General features: G+C 39.8%; 1 protein-coding gene across 1 annotated transcript; it reads left to right on the plus strand.

Annotated features, from left to right (window-relative positions):
* The first annotated feature begins 424 nt into the window (after positions 1-424).
* Positions 425-11,568, plus strand: kcnk18 (potassium two pore domain channel subfamily K member 18). The gene is made up of 3 exons (XM_033033955.1): positions 425-724; positions 957-1,117; positions 10,378-11,568. The coding sequence occupies exons 1-3, from the start codon at positions 483-485 to the stop codon at positions 11,211-11,213; spliced, it is 1,239 nt and encodes a 412-aa protein (XP_032889846.1). The 5' UTR covers positions 425-482; the 3' UTR covers positions 11,214-11,568.
* The last annotated feature ends 2,643 nt before the right edge of the window (positions 11,569-14,211 follow it).

The following is a 14,211-nucleotide window of genomic DNA, read 5'->3' on the forward strand; positions in this document are numbered from 1 at the left end:
ATCTGTTGTGCTGCCGGTGCAAGTAACAATTTCATTGTTCCATTTTCGTACATATGAGAATAAAACACCATTAACTCTTGACTCTTGCGCGAAGCCATCACATCAGCAGGTGCTGCAAAATGTTGATAACAGATTTATGTCAGTTAGGCAACGAATACGCCAACTTCATACAGTTACTTAAAATTGCATCTCATAAGCAAACAAGTGCGCGACCGTCACCTGACCGCACTTCCCTGAAAACAGCCGTCTCGCAAATGTATCTCCTCATTAAAGCTGGAAGAATCAATATTAATTTCCAAGTTAATGCTGCTCTTAAGGCTGTTTGCTTCTCGCATGGGAATTTAAAAGTCAGCTAATTCGCCAGCCGCACAGTCCATATTTTAAGTGGTTATTTTAAGTGGGGCACGCTATCCTGGGGCGATGAGTTTAAAAGACAGGGAAGCGTTGCTGGTGCTCGCATCGCCCGTCGTCACATCGGCCTCATGTGTGTGAGTGTGAGTGAGATGTCTGCTCTGGAGGAAACCCCTGCGAAGAAATGCAGCCTTCGGGGACTGAGAACGCTGCACATCGTTTCCCCACACTTGTTCCTGGTATTCCTCCTGGTAATGTACGCGGTTTTAGGAGCCATTCTGTTTGAGCAGTTGGAAAGCACCAACGAGTCGGCAGAGAACTACGAGACTTTTTTGAATGAGCTGTGGGAAATTGCGAACGAAACAAACAAGAATTCCAGCATCTGCAGTTCCCGTTTGAACAATACTGAAGGTATTATTTTTAGATTGCTTTGTTTTACTCATTCGCACTAAAGCGTTAATGAATTCATCAAACACGAGAAATATTAAAGTTGCAAGAATTCATTGTACGCAATGTCAATTCCTGTTTAAAAATCAATTTGGATAATTAATATAAAATGCTTAGTGTTTGCGAGTTATTTCGGGAGATTTATATGAACATTTATTTGTAGAGATTGAAATTGAAGACAAGAAACGGTGCTTTAAAGATGAAGTGAGGGAAAAATTGAAGGATTTTCAAAGTTATTGGTCCGATATTAAAGAAGATCACAACCAGTGGAACTTTCTTGGTTCTCTGTTTTTCTGCTGCACCGTTTTCACAACCGTGGGTGAGTAACTTACCTCAACAATAATGATGCAAGTTAAACTGTGATTTTTTGTAAATGGAATGTTTCATTTCATAATTGATTCAATTGTAATATTTGTAATAGTCGCGCCATTTTCTAGACGATTTCATATTGATTTCCAGTTTTGGTGTTGGTGTAGGGTCAGGACCCTTCGACCCAAAACGTCACCTATCCATGTTCTACACTACATTGCCGAGACCAAGCGCAGGCTCAGCGATCGTTTCGCTGAACACCTCCGCTCAGTCCGTCTTATCCAAGTTGATCTCCCGGTGGCTCAGCACTTTAACTCCCATTCCCAATCTGACCTTTCTGTCCTGGGCCTCCTCCATTGTCAGAGTGAGGACCAGCGCAAATTGGACGAACAGCACCTCATATTTCGCTTGGGTAGTTTACAGGTTTACACCCCAGCGGTATGAACGTTGACTTCTCTAACTTCAGGAAGCCCTTGCTCTCTCTCCCTTTCCTCGCCCCTTCCAAGTCCTTGCACTCGTCCCACTCTCTCCGCCCACTTTATTTCTTTGTCCTACCCCCCCCCCCCCCCACACCAGTCTGAAGATGGGTCTCCACCCTAAACGTCGCCAATTCCTTCTCTCCATAGATGCTGCCTCACCCGCTGAGTTTCTCCAGCATTTTGTGCCTACCTTCGATTTTACTAGCATCTGCAGTTCTTTCTTAAACCTATCCATGTTCTCCAGATATGCTACCATTTGTGATTCAGGCCAACACAATGCTGTCACCTGCAACCATGTAGATTGAATTAGAGCTGAATTTGGTCACACAGTCGTGAGAATAAAGTGAGTACAGAAAGGGACTGAGAACACAATCTTGCAGAGAGTTGAGAGTTATTGTGGAGGAAGTATTGCCACCTATCCTCACTGATTGAAATATGTGTGTCAAAAAGTAACTAAAAACATAGCCAAAAGGTGCAGGAGGCGGCCATTCGGCCCTTCGAGCCAGCACCGCCATTCATTGTGATCATGACTGATCGTCCCCAATCAATAACCCGTGCCTGCCTTCTCCCCATATCCCTTGATTCCACTAGCCCCTAGAGCTCTACCTAACTCTCTCTTAAATCCATCCAGTGATTTGGCCTCCACTGCCCTCTGTGATCCGTTGGCAGAGGGTGGAGCTGATTCCATGGAGTTTGGAGGTGAGTTTAGATGGGATTATGGATTTGAAGGCAAAGCTACAGTCTATGAATAGGAGTCTAACTTAAGAGTTCTTGGTGTTTAGATGTTTGGAGTCTTTTTACATTCTTGATCTAAATTCTCTCCATTCCCCTTCAAGTCGAGTATAATTGTGAGAAATTGCACATTGGGGGTGCCTATGAGTACACAAAGAATGAATAGTGCTGGCTTGAGAAATGTAAAATTCCAATATATCCTCAGTAAGCAATAGTATAAACAATCGCATTGATTTGGAAGACAATCATTAAATAAAATTGGACATCTAAGATAAAACATAACACATTTGCAGAAAATCATTGTAGGAGGGAAGTTGTAATTACATTCTACAACTTATATTTCCACGAGGCACAAGGAATGTGAGAAAATGGCAACTTCACATGAACTCACATTTGAAGCATGGAGTTAATATTATTTAGTGTATACAATGACTGTGCTATAATGGTGACGCTATCTGAGATTGATTTACTTTTGGACACATATTTGTGCTGCTGTGTTCTGTAATACCACATCCTGCATGGAATATCTTATTTTCACACATGTCTGTGCTGTCACACACATCAATGATTAATATGGTTAGCTGCCCAAACAGGAGACTCCTTCCATAATGAACCCTTGGACATACTGCAATGTTTTTTTTTTTCTAATCACCCTAAATCTACCTAAATAATATCTGTACAAAAAAATTATTACATTTTGTAGTTTTAAGGTTTGCACATGAGCATCATGAATTCCTTTATTAGGCGAACTAAGCTCAAACTCAGTTTGATGTTTGCCACATCTAACAGAGATAAACCTTTATCATAAATGACCACTCAGGGACAATTGTCTCCGATGGAGAAGGAAACAGATGTTGGAATTGTTTATAATGGGAAGCAGGAGGGAGATTTTGCAATTGTTGAGCTTTCTGATCATAGAAACATAGAAACATAGAAATTAGGTGCAGGAGTAGGCCATTCGGCCCTTCGAGCCTGCACCGCCATTCAATATGATCATGGCTGATCATCCAACTCAGTATCCCGTACCTGCCTTCTCTCCATACCCTCTGATCCCCTTAGCCACCCACATCTAACTCCCTCTTAAATATAGCCAATGAACTGGCCTCGACTACCCTCTGTGGCAGGGAGTTCCAGAGATTCATCACTCTCTGTGTGAAAAAAGTTCTTCTCATCTCGGTTTTAAAGGATTTCCCCCTTATCCTTAAGCTGTGACCCCTTGTCCTGGACTTCCCCAACATCGGGAGCATCGGATCTGCACTTTGTGATATATTAATTGACTAGAAAGACCCACATTATTCTTAGGAGCATTTGCTCTTCAACCAGTCAGCTCCTCTGGCTTGCAAATGAAACCCAGAGAGGATAAATTACAGGTAATCTTATTTTTGCTTTGCATCGTGCAATGATTCGTACAAGTAGGATGGTTCTGAACTGGAATGCTAAATTCTCCAACTAAAAATGTATCTGCAATGCTAAATAACTGTTAGATTGCTGAAAGGACAAGCAAATCAATGTCAGTGTTCAATCCCAGGCCAATATTCAAGGCACTGAGGCCCTAGTTATAATCAGTCAGGTATGTTGTTTAGGCCAAGCCATTCACAATAGTAGATTCTTATCTCAGACACACCAATAGACTATCTGGCACATAGTGGGAAAGAGCCAAGGATGAGCTCAAAGCTTGCTTGAAAAAACGCAACCCCACCACTAATTCCTCGCCATTAAAGAGGAAGATGACTGAACTTTATTGCCTTCCCTCATAGTGGGAACATTGATTCTGCTGTGTGGGGATGTTTATGTTAAACTCTATTGTGTATTGTCTTCTTTTTATTGTATGGCTGTATGGTAACTCAAATTTCACTATACCAATTGGTGCATGTGACAATAAATGTAACTTGAACTTAATTCCTGGGACTCCTGACCAATGACTGCTCAAAGTGGAAAGGAATATCCAGGATGCTATTGAGAATCAAGGCCATTCATCAGAACACAGAGGCCCAATGTTAGCGATGGAAACAATGGTCCATCTCATCCATCTGCTATGTCCAGTTCCATCTGAGAAAAAGTCTACAGTTCCTCATGGGTCACTTCAAACCCACAAAATCCGAATGAAAGTAGGTCATCCTCAATCCCAGGGTAAGGAGATGATTTGGATTACTAGTTGCCTCCTGCACTCGCAATCCAGCAGTCAATTCCATTGAAATAGAATTGAATGTAAAAGATTAAAACTGGTAGCTGATGTACCAGCAACCACTTTGCGCTAGGTATCATTAAATCATGTATTAAAATGATCCAAAACATTTTATTAAACAAGTTTAAATTAGGTTTAGGTTTAGATTTATTATTGTCACTGTTCCAAGGTATCGTGAAAAGTTTTGTTTTGCATGCTATCCAAACAGATGCAATACATTCAAATTCAAGTGCAATGGATAGAGTAAAGGGGAAGATGCAGAGTACAGATATCATTCTCAGCAGTGTAGCACATTGTAGTAGATCAGTTCCATGGACAAAGTCCAATGTCCAATGTCCACAACGGGATAGAGGTGAATTGGATAGCACCCTAGCTTATGTAAGGACCGTTCAGAAGCCTGATAACAGAGCAGAGGAAGCTGTTCCTGAGCCTGGTGGTGCGTACTTTCAAACATCTGTACCTTCTGTCAAACTGGAGAAGCAAGAAGAAGGAATGACTGGGGTGGGTCAAGTCTTTGATTATATTACCAGACAGGATGCTTCTATGGTTCATCTGTAGAAGTTGCAGTCACTGGAAACATGCTGAATTTCCTCAGTCACCACAGGAAGTCGAGGCGTTGGTGTGTCTTCTGGGTTGTCACATCAATGTGGTTGGTCCATGACAGACCACTGGTAATATTAAAGTTCTCGACCACTTCAACCTCCGCAACATTAACTATTAAGAAATTATATTGACATTCTGAGGGATTAAGCATATTTTAGTTAGTTGGAGACACAAGAAACTGCACTTGTTGGAATCTTGAGCAAAATACAAATTTGAGTAGTTTAAATGTTTGAGAATATTTGAAACGGTGACCATGAAAATGCATTTATAAATAACTGGCATGAAAATAATATTCTAAATTTCTTTCAACCATATTTTCAAAGAGGCTAATGCATTTAAGATTTAGCAAATGGATACATTGTCAGATGAATAACGTAAGTATTTGCATCTGAAAATATTTAAAATGTAGTTTGCCTATAACACAGATATATTTTTTTGAATGTATGTGGCTATATCCTCGATCAAGGAACTTAATACAAAAGCAAGTTTGTTCTCCTGCAATGAGCCTTTCCAAGCTCAAGCAATGGTTCTTTTTAACTGGACTAATAAATATTAAAGTAGCATTATGAACACTTACAGTAATTCACAGGCAATGTGTAATGGTATTGTGCAGATACTAATTCATCACTACTCCCATGACATTATAGGAAAGGCATAAAATAACATAGACTTCTTATACAGATCAATTGGCCTCAGTGCATCAAGACTGTAAGGAAAAAGCGCGGCACTTTGGTGCAGCAGCAGAGACCTAGATTCGATCCTGACTATGGGTGCTGTCTGTATGGAGTTTGCACGTTCTTGTGATGCTTGGGTTTTCTCCAGGTGCTCCAATTTCTTTCCACATTCCAAAGATGTGCAGGTTCGTAGGTTAATGGATGTCTGTAAATTGTCCCTCGTGTGTAGGTGAGAACTAATGTACGGGGGGAGTCATTGGCCGGTGCAGACTCGGTGGGCTGAAGGACCTGTTTCTGCGCTCTCTAAACTAAACTAAACTAAACTAAAAAGAGAAAGGCTTCAGATTTGTATTGCCAATCCCATCTGCTGTCCTCTTCAGACAGTTTAGTCTGAACCCTGTTGCCGTTTATTCCTCATTGCCTACTGTATGTTTTATAAATTAATTAAGGAGCAATCCGGAATTTGGAAGCCTTTTTGATTAGTTGGACACGGAATCTGTGAACCGCATAGCAATAAATTCCCCAAATCCCAGCATTTTATTGCAGCCACTGCTCAGACTTGTAACAGCAACATGGGAGTATTTAGCTGGCCATTCAGTTTGTTCCTCCTACTGAGAAAACTCAATAAAAATGATTAGTTTAGTTTAGTTCATGTTCACGAGTAACGAGGTACCTTTTTGTTGTGTGCTATCCAGTCAATGGAAAGACTAATGGAAGACTCACAATCGATTCATCCACAGTATACACTTACATGAAAAAGGGAATAACGTTTAGTGCAGAATAAAGTCTGATTAAAGATAGTCTGAAGGTCTCCAATGAGGTAGGTAGTAGCTCATGACTGCTCTCTCGTTGTTGATAGGATGGTTCAATGTGTTAGAGGAATTCAGTGGACAGGCAGCATCAGTGAAGCGAGAGTCTGAAGAAGGGTCCTGACCTGAAATATTGTCTATCCAGCTTGACCAGCCGAGTTCCTCCAGCACTTCGTGTTTTGCTCATTAAGAATGCCCCTTGCTTCCTATCTCTTTTTGTTTGATGGGATTTATAGTCACCCCTCAATCTGGAAACTGTAAATGTAGTTTCTTTAGTGAAGCACATTCAGACTTTTATGCAGAAACGAGTAATAGAAAAAAAATCACAGCACAGGAATGTTAACCACAAAAATGACTTTCCTTCAATCATCATTTTAGAATAGGGCTGAATATAATAGACTTTGTGCAGACCTCATTGTCCTTCTATTTTTGATCTATTTTTGAGATATCTTATGTCTTATATATTTCCTCTCTTAATCTATCATTCATCCGGTTGCAAGATTGAATATGGCAATTATAGTTTTCCATCGCAGCTGCATCTTTCATCCTGGTTGCATGGTATCTCTCTATTTCTCAATTATTTCTTATTTTTATGCCCTCTATCAATTCTGTGTTCCTGGATTTATTCTTATCTAATCATCTCATCATCCTGTATGCCCATCTTCAATGTTTCTGTTTCTCAGCTATTTTTAGAGTTTCACAACATGTCTCTGTTCTCTCATCCACAAATGAAAACTGATATTAAGTTTTAAATGTGGGACAGATAGATTTTTACTAACCAAAGATATAATGGGTTGGAAGATAACATACACATTGTATGGGATAGCTTTATAGTAAGAGAGATAGGTTTTTTACATAGAGTGGTGAGTGCCTGGAACATGCTTCCTGTGGTGGCGATGAAGGCTGATACATTTTTGTTGAGCATTTAAATAAAATGAGGGCTTATGTTATATTCAGTACTATTGAAGATAAAGGAGTTGATTGTCAGATGTGGAGAATAATGTACACTAGAGACACTGCTGCCTGTTTTGTACTGTCCTGCCCAAAATGCATACATTTCCTTGTATTCTATTGGAGACTATATTCTAACCACATTTGTAAAACATTGATGAAGGTCAGTAGTCAAATCTCTGCAGCCACCCAAAATTGACTTATTTGACTAATTTCAGAATAGAATTTAAAAAAAGGCATAGTTTAATAATAAATCATGTAGTTAAAATCCACATTTTCATTTCATAGCAGCATTAGCCGAGGGGAAGCAGCAGCAATCCCATACAATTTAAGAATAGTTTCTTCAAATATTACATGGAAATATCATGTGAAATTCCTTTGTCAACTGTTTCAATAGAAGAGCTAATGTTAACTTTGGTCAGCTTATTAGCTCTTTTAAAATAGTAGTCAGGGGAAAAGGATACTCACCTTTGCAACCATAATCAAAAAATCGAATTTCTTCAGATTTATAGGCATGGTGGCCATTATGATAACTGGTCCTAATGAACTAACAATTTGTGCTTCACACATAGTGCCTACATTTATTCATTATGAAAGAAATCAACAAAAATAAGTCAATTTTCTAATTAATATTTAATGATGATTGAAGATCAGTGACATGTTCCATTACTCAGTGAATTGATCAACTATTTATCAGGCTCTTTAGAAGTTTTTTAAGTTATCAAAAATGGAATGGCCTCTGCTATTGTGGCCAATAAAATCAAACCTTTCTCATTATCTATTCATCATTATCAATACAAGTACTCAAGAGCCATTTTGTTTTAAGCACGTATTTGGCTGCAGAAGGAATCATCCATTTGGTGTGCCAGCCAATTCTGTGGATACAACTGCCGTAAGTCAGTTCTTCTAAAGTAAATGTGCCATTACTGCTATTAGCAGTTTGCTAAAGTACTGAACTAGGGGTGCATTTTATTTTTTGTTTGTTAACCTCTCAGGATGTGCGTGGGATTGGTAAAAGCAGCTTAGATTGCCCATATGTAACAGCCTTTGAGAATGTCATAATGAGCTCCAACTTGAGTTATTAGAGTTGTTGAAGGGACAAGGACAGTTCTGTAAAGTAAAGAGTTGCAGGATTTAGGTCTTTAGGTCCAGTGAAGAGGAACGTAAGGGAATATATCTCACATTCAGGACAGAGGGGAACCTGTGGATTCTGCTATTTCCATGCAAATGCTGCTTAACATTTTTGGTGATGATGAAGTTCTGTTGTAAGCAAGTGCAGTGCATTTGTATATGTCTTTGGAGTGTGGGAGGAAACCAGAGCACCCGGAGCAAGCCCACGTGGTCACAGGGAGAATGTACAAATTTTGTACGGACAGCACCTTTAGTCAGGATCAAACTAGGGTCTCTGGCACTGTAAGGCAGCAACTCTACTGCTGAGCCACTCACTGTGCCGCCCCATTTTTATAAACGAACCACATGTTATTAATCACATTCCTATCAACTATTAGTCTCTAGACTAATTTCTTCTAGTTGTTTTGACTGTGACTATTTGGTTTAGGAATCAGAGACCACACACACAATGTATCAGCTTTATTTTGGACAAATCATCTGTACTTAACAAAGGCCGGCGGACCTTCAGTCAGTGACAGACATCTCTGTCCACTGCATGGCTCGCAGTTTTCCTCTGGCACCGATCACAACCCAGTGTGAAGATGAAGTTCCAACTACTGAGTGCCTACGAAGGCTGAGTTATACCCTTGCGTAGTGCAAAACCAGCACCTCAGATGTTACTCTTTAATTTATCAACTTCGCTCCTGGCTGAAACATTTATCAGCAATTAGTGATTTGGTGCAGGACACATCTGCACTATGTCCACACAAAGTCACTAAAGGTCACTACAGAATGTTTACATTTCTGTTCATTAGTCATTCTCTAGTCACTCCCTATTTCCTATACCATCCCTTTAACCCTTTCTTTCCAAGGAATCGTTACTCAATGTATTATAATCTAATCCTCTCCTTACACCGTCCTTGATGTCAAGGCAGCATTTGACTGACTGCGGCATTAAGGACCCAGATAAAACTGAAGTGAGTAGGAAGGAACTGCAGATGCTGGTTTACACTGAAGATAGACACAAAATGCTGGGGTAACTCTGTAGGACAGACAGAATCTCTGGAGAGAAAGAATGGGCTACAGTGCAATTTCTTCCCATGCGGGTTTGAAATACCAAAGGGAATTTTCATACTCTGGAATTGATGCTGGTCACAACAATTTATGTCCCTGAATATGTCTCAGTACCGTCTATGCCTGGAACAGCAGAGACCAGCAGATAGCAGAACTTAGAATTAAACCTGGCCTGGATAGAGTTGACGTGCAGAAGATGTTTTCCTTAGTGTGAGAGTCTAGGACCAGAAGCCATAGGCTCAGAATAAAAGGGCATACCTTTAGAAAGCAGATGAGGAGGAATTTCTCTAGTCAGAGGATGGTGAATCTGTGGAATTCATTGCAACCGAAGTTGTGGAGACCAAGTCAATGGATATTTTTAAGGTGGGGATTGATAGATTCTTGATTAGTACAACTGTCAGGGGTTATGGGGAGAATGCAAGAGAATGCGGTTGTAAGATAGATCAGCCATGATTGAATGCTGGAGTAGACTTGATGGGCCGAATGGCCTAATTCTGCACATAGATCATAAACTTATAAACAAAACCTCAGAGACATGGTGGTTTGAATAACTTTTCACAGGTCGGAAAAAAAAAAGAAAAAAAAACCTTTTCGCAGGTCATGCTAATTACTCTCTTGTTGGTCCTTAATAACATATTTCTTCTTAATTTTAGGTTATGGCCATCTCGCTCCTTTAACGATAGGAGGAAAAATTGCCTGCATGTTTTATGCAACATTTGGCATCCCCATTATGCTCTTGGTCATCACAGATGTTGGAGACATGTTGGCAGCTTTGCTCTCCAAAATTTACAACAAGATAAGAAAGCGGGCACCAAAGAACATTTCACCACTACCCTCAGCCACACCATCAAGGTGGTCTTCATTCAAACAAAGCTTCAGCAAATCAGAAGAAAGACCTGCAACAAGATTGATAATTTTTAAAAATGGCTCACATGCCACCATAACACCAATGAGCATAAATGTCTTATTGAAAACTCAGTCCTCTGTTAAAAAAAAATCTGAAATGCTGAGAAATGCTGAAATATTTGAAAAATTGATTGTTCAAGAACATTTTAATCATAAATCTTTCCTGCTGAAAGGAAGAGACAGAAGTAAATCATGCCCCCAACTAGATGTAAAGCCAGTTGAAGATGACGATTTCTTTCCATGCTTGGGTAAGGAACTTGAAAAATTTGATGTACCAATCATTATCATCATAGGCGTTGTTATAGCATACCTACTTTTTGGTGCAGGCATGCTTTCCATTTGGGAAAAATGGAAATATCTTGATTCTTTTTATTTCTACTTTATTACAATTACTACTATTGGCTTCGGAGACTTTGTCCCTGAGCACCCTAATTTTTTCATGGTAATGTCTATTTTAATTATTACTGGTATGGCGATCATGTCTATGGCTTTTAAATTAACTCAGAACAGGATAGCATTTTGTTACAGACAGGTCAGCACGTGGATCAGTGGTGACAAGCAGAAGAAATTTAGAGTGACCTGAAGCCAAGGCCAACTATTCGGTTTTTGTGGTTGGGGTAATAAACCGAGTTTATTCATAATTTTAAAATGCTTAAGCATTTAAATAATAATTATTTTAATTGGTGGACTTTAGCATTAAAATCATAATAATATATGAAAATATGATGTGTTGATATGTACATGATGTTAGCATAAGTATTTAAGATTGTAATAAAACAAAATATCTGAGCATTAATTTACAACTCTAAACAAAATGAAATCTTCCTTATGAATAAATGGATATTTCGGACAATTTTTAATTTTATTTTACTAATCTGGGCAAAGTATTTTCTTGCCCATAGACAATTAGTTACTGTTTGCAATATTATAATAAAGAATATGCACAGAGGTTCTCTGAAGGTCTGTTACAATAACAAAGACATACATTTCCAGTAAAAGGTTATATTGCTGAATCTATCCTGTGATTTCCCCAGAGATTTTCTCTCATAAAAACAGGAAACCATATTTTGGATTTTAAGTAAGTTTATAATTTAAAGACAAATGATTTACACGATTAAGCAATACATACATATTTCCAAGAAATAATATGTGAGTCACTTTCATACATACAAATTATGTATGAAGCCCTTTGACTTTTAGCATCTGTATTGGTTCAGCTGTGCTGACTGCTGGCCTCAAAGAAACATCTCCGCAACTATAAATTTGCCCCTCCTCATTAGATTCAGACGTTACTTAATGGGATTATCTGGGATCCAAAACATACAACATTGTCCAAGGAAGTCAAGTGGGTAAACTTTCCTTAGTTCACAGTCAGCAAATTGAAACGTAAAAGTCCTAATCTTTGATTAACTCTCCAGCATTTTGTTTAATTGCTGAAAAGTTCAATTCGGAAGTTGGGATAATTCCTCCAACAGTGAGTCCTGATTGCTTTACTTCTTTTTTTGTCCCTTGAGATTAACAATGACGTTTGCAGTTCAGTGGGATCTCAGATGGCCAAACAGTCCCATGTGTGATCAGCCATGTGTGGGCTAGGTGGTCCTTTATGGAGTTGGTGGGTGGGTTGTTGGGGTTGCTCATGAAGCCTCTGAAACTCTATTGTTGGGAGTGAAAGATGTCCTTGTCCCATCTCTGCTAATGTAGGTGGGCTGTCGCACATCATCAACTCTGCAGTCGTGACAAAATGAATTCTTGGTCCAATGGTAAGGAAGTTCAAGATGTTTGGAGATTAGGCTCTGGTGTATTTAGTGAGCATGCACACATGTTATTTGTGGATTCACTGCGTCTATCGCTGTGGATTCATACCAGCGTGCACATCTGCACGGGCTAAATGGACTGACTACATCAACGAAAAGCCATGGTTTGAACTGTTCAACTGTCCAAATATGATAGCACTTCATTAGATATAAACATTTATTTGGAAGCAAAGTCATTTTCCACTTCTCATTTGATTTCCCAATCTTTTCATGTAAGAAATCAACATTTACATTAGCTTTTTTTTAGTTTAGTTCAGCGATACAGCGTTGAAACAGGCCCTTCGGCCCACCAAGTCCATGCTGACCAGCGATCCCCGCACACTAACACTATCCTACGCACACGAGGGACAATTTACAATTTTACCGTTGATTAACCTACAAACCTTTACAACTTTGGAGTGTGGTTGGAAACCAGAGATCCCACGCAGGTCACGGAGAGAATGTACAAACTCTGAACAGACACGCATTTGTAGTCAGGATGGAACCCAGATCTCTGGCGCTGTAAGGCAGCAACTCTACCAATGCGCCACCGTGCCGCCCTTGTTCTTTTCTCCTGATGCAGGGTCTTGACCTGAAACATTGACCATTTCTTTGCCCTCACAGATGCTCCTTGACCTGTCGAGTGCCTTCAGCGATTTATTTTTTGCTAGTCTATAGGTTTGCTGGACTACTTTTTGAGCAGCCTCCCGAGATCCATCTGGTTTGCTCATTTTAAGCAGCATCTAGGCTGTTTCAAATGGGCAGGGTCAAGGGTTCGCCTGAACATTTCGAAGGGCTGACCTTGAGCGCCTGTGGCCAAGGCATCATGCAACTGTGAATGGTTGGTCACCCATGTCTAAGCCAGTATAGGGGATGCCAGAAGATAACCATGGGGTTCTTGCTAGGAGACGCTGGGATATTGAACAACCCAGATGCAGATGAAGGAAGAAACAATGGGCCTGGTCCTGTTTCACTGTGGGCAGCAGCTCCCTGTGAAGTCCCTACTGGGCCATCAACCCTCTGCTGTTTAACTCTTCTCTGACTTCCCAATAATAAAGAATGCACATGAGATCAGCTCCTGGACAGTGCTGAGCTGCGGGGTTGGATCACATGTGCCATGGTGCATGGTATTCTACCAAGTAGTGGTCACCAACCAGGATGGAATCGATAAGTGAAGGTAAGGTGGTCATGTTAACTTCATTTTAACTAATATTAATATTCTTAATTATTTTAAACCAGGTAAATGAGTTTGAAATACATTTATGTTCTTTGCTATCTTTAAATTTTTTAAGTTGGAGATATTTGGAAACATTTGAAAAAGGCCTTTGACAGCAGTGAAGACCAGCTAAGGACTCAGAAGCAATTCCTCATTACTGCTGCCTGACATCTTCCACTGCGAGTGGATCTCTCCATTTCATTAGATGGCCACAACAGCAAAGCCTCAATTTTATTTAGAACTTTTGCCTATTTCATATTTTCTCACAGAGTAAAAGGAAGCCACTTGTCTCGAATGAAAGAGAACATTCTGCTTAGCCCCATTTTTCCGCTTAACTGTCTATTCTCTTTCACATTTAGTTTTTTAGTTTAGTTTAGTTTAGAGATACAACGTAAAAACAGGCTCTTTGGCCCATCGAATCCGCTCTAACCAGCGATCCCCGCACACTAACATTGGGATCCCTGAACATTAACTCACACATTAGGGACAATTTACAATTTTACCAAACCAATTAACCTACAAACGTGTACGCCTTGGGAGTGTGGGAGGAAACTATAGCACCCGGAGAAAAC

The sequence above is a fragment of the Amblyraja radiata genome, chromosome 15, assembly GCF_010909765.2.
Source record: "Amblyraja radiata isolate CabotCenter1 chromosome 15, sAmbRad1.1.pri, whole genome shotgun sequence".
NCBI classification, from domain to species: domain Eukaryota; kingdom Metazoa; phylum Chordata; class Chondrichthyes; order Rajiformes; family Rajidae; genus Amblyraja; species Amblyraja radiata.

What these genes read in the sequence shown, in the direction of transcription:
- kcnk18 (XM_033033955.1), top strand. Translation starts at nt 483, where the DNA reads ATGTGTGTGAGTGTGAGTGAGATGTCTGCTCTGGAGGAAACCCCTGCG. An exon ending in GCGAACGAAACAAACAAGAA is followed by an intron (nt 725 to 956) that starts TTCCAGCATCTG and finishes TGAACATTTATT; the next exon opens with TGTAGAGATTGAAATTGAAG. An exon ending in CACCGTTTTCACAACCGTGG is followed by an intron (nt 1,118 to 10,377) that starts GTGAGTAACTTA and finishes TCTTAATTTTAG; the next exon opens with GTTATGGCCATCTCGCTCCT.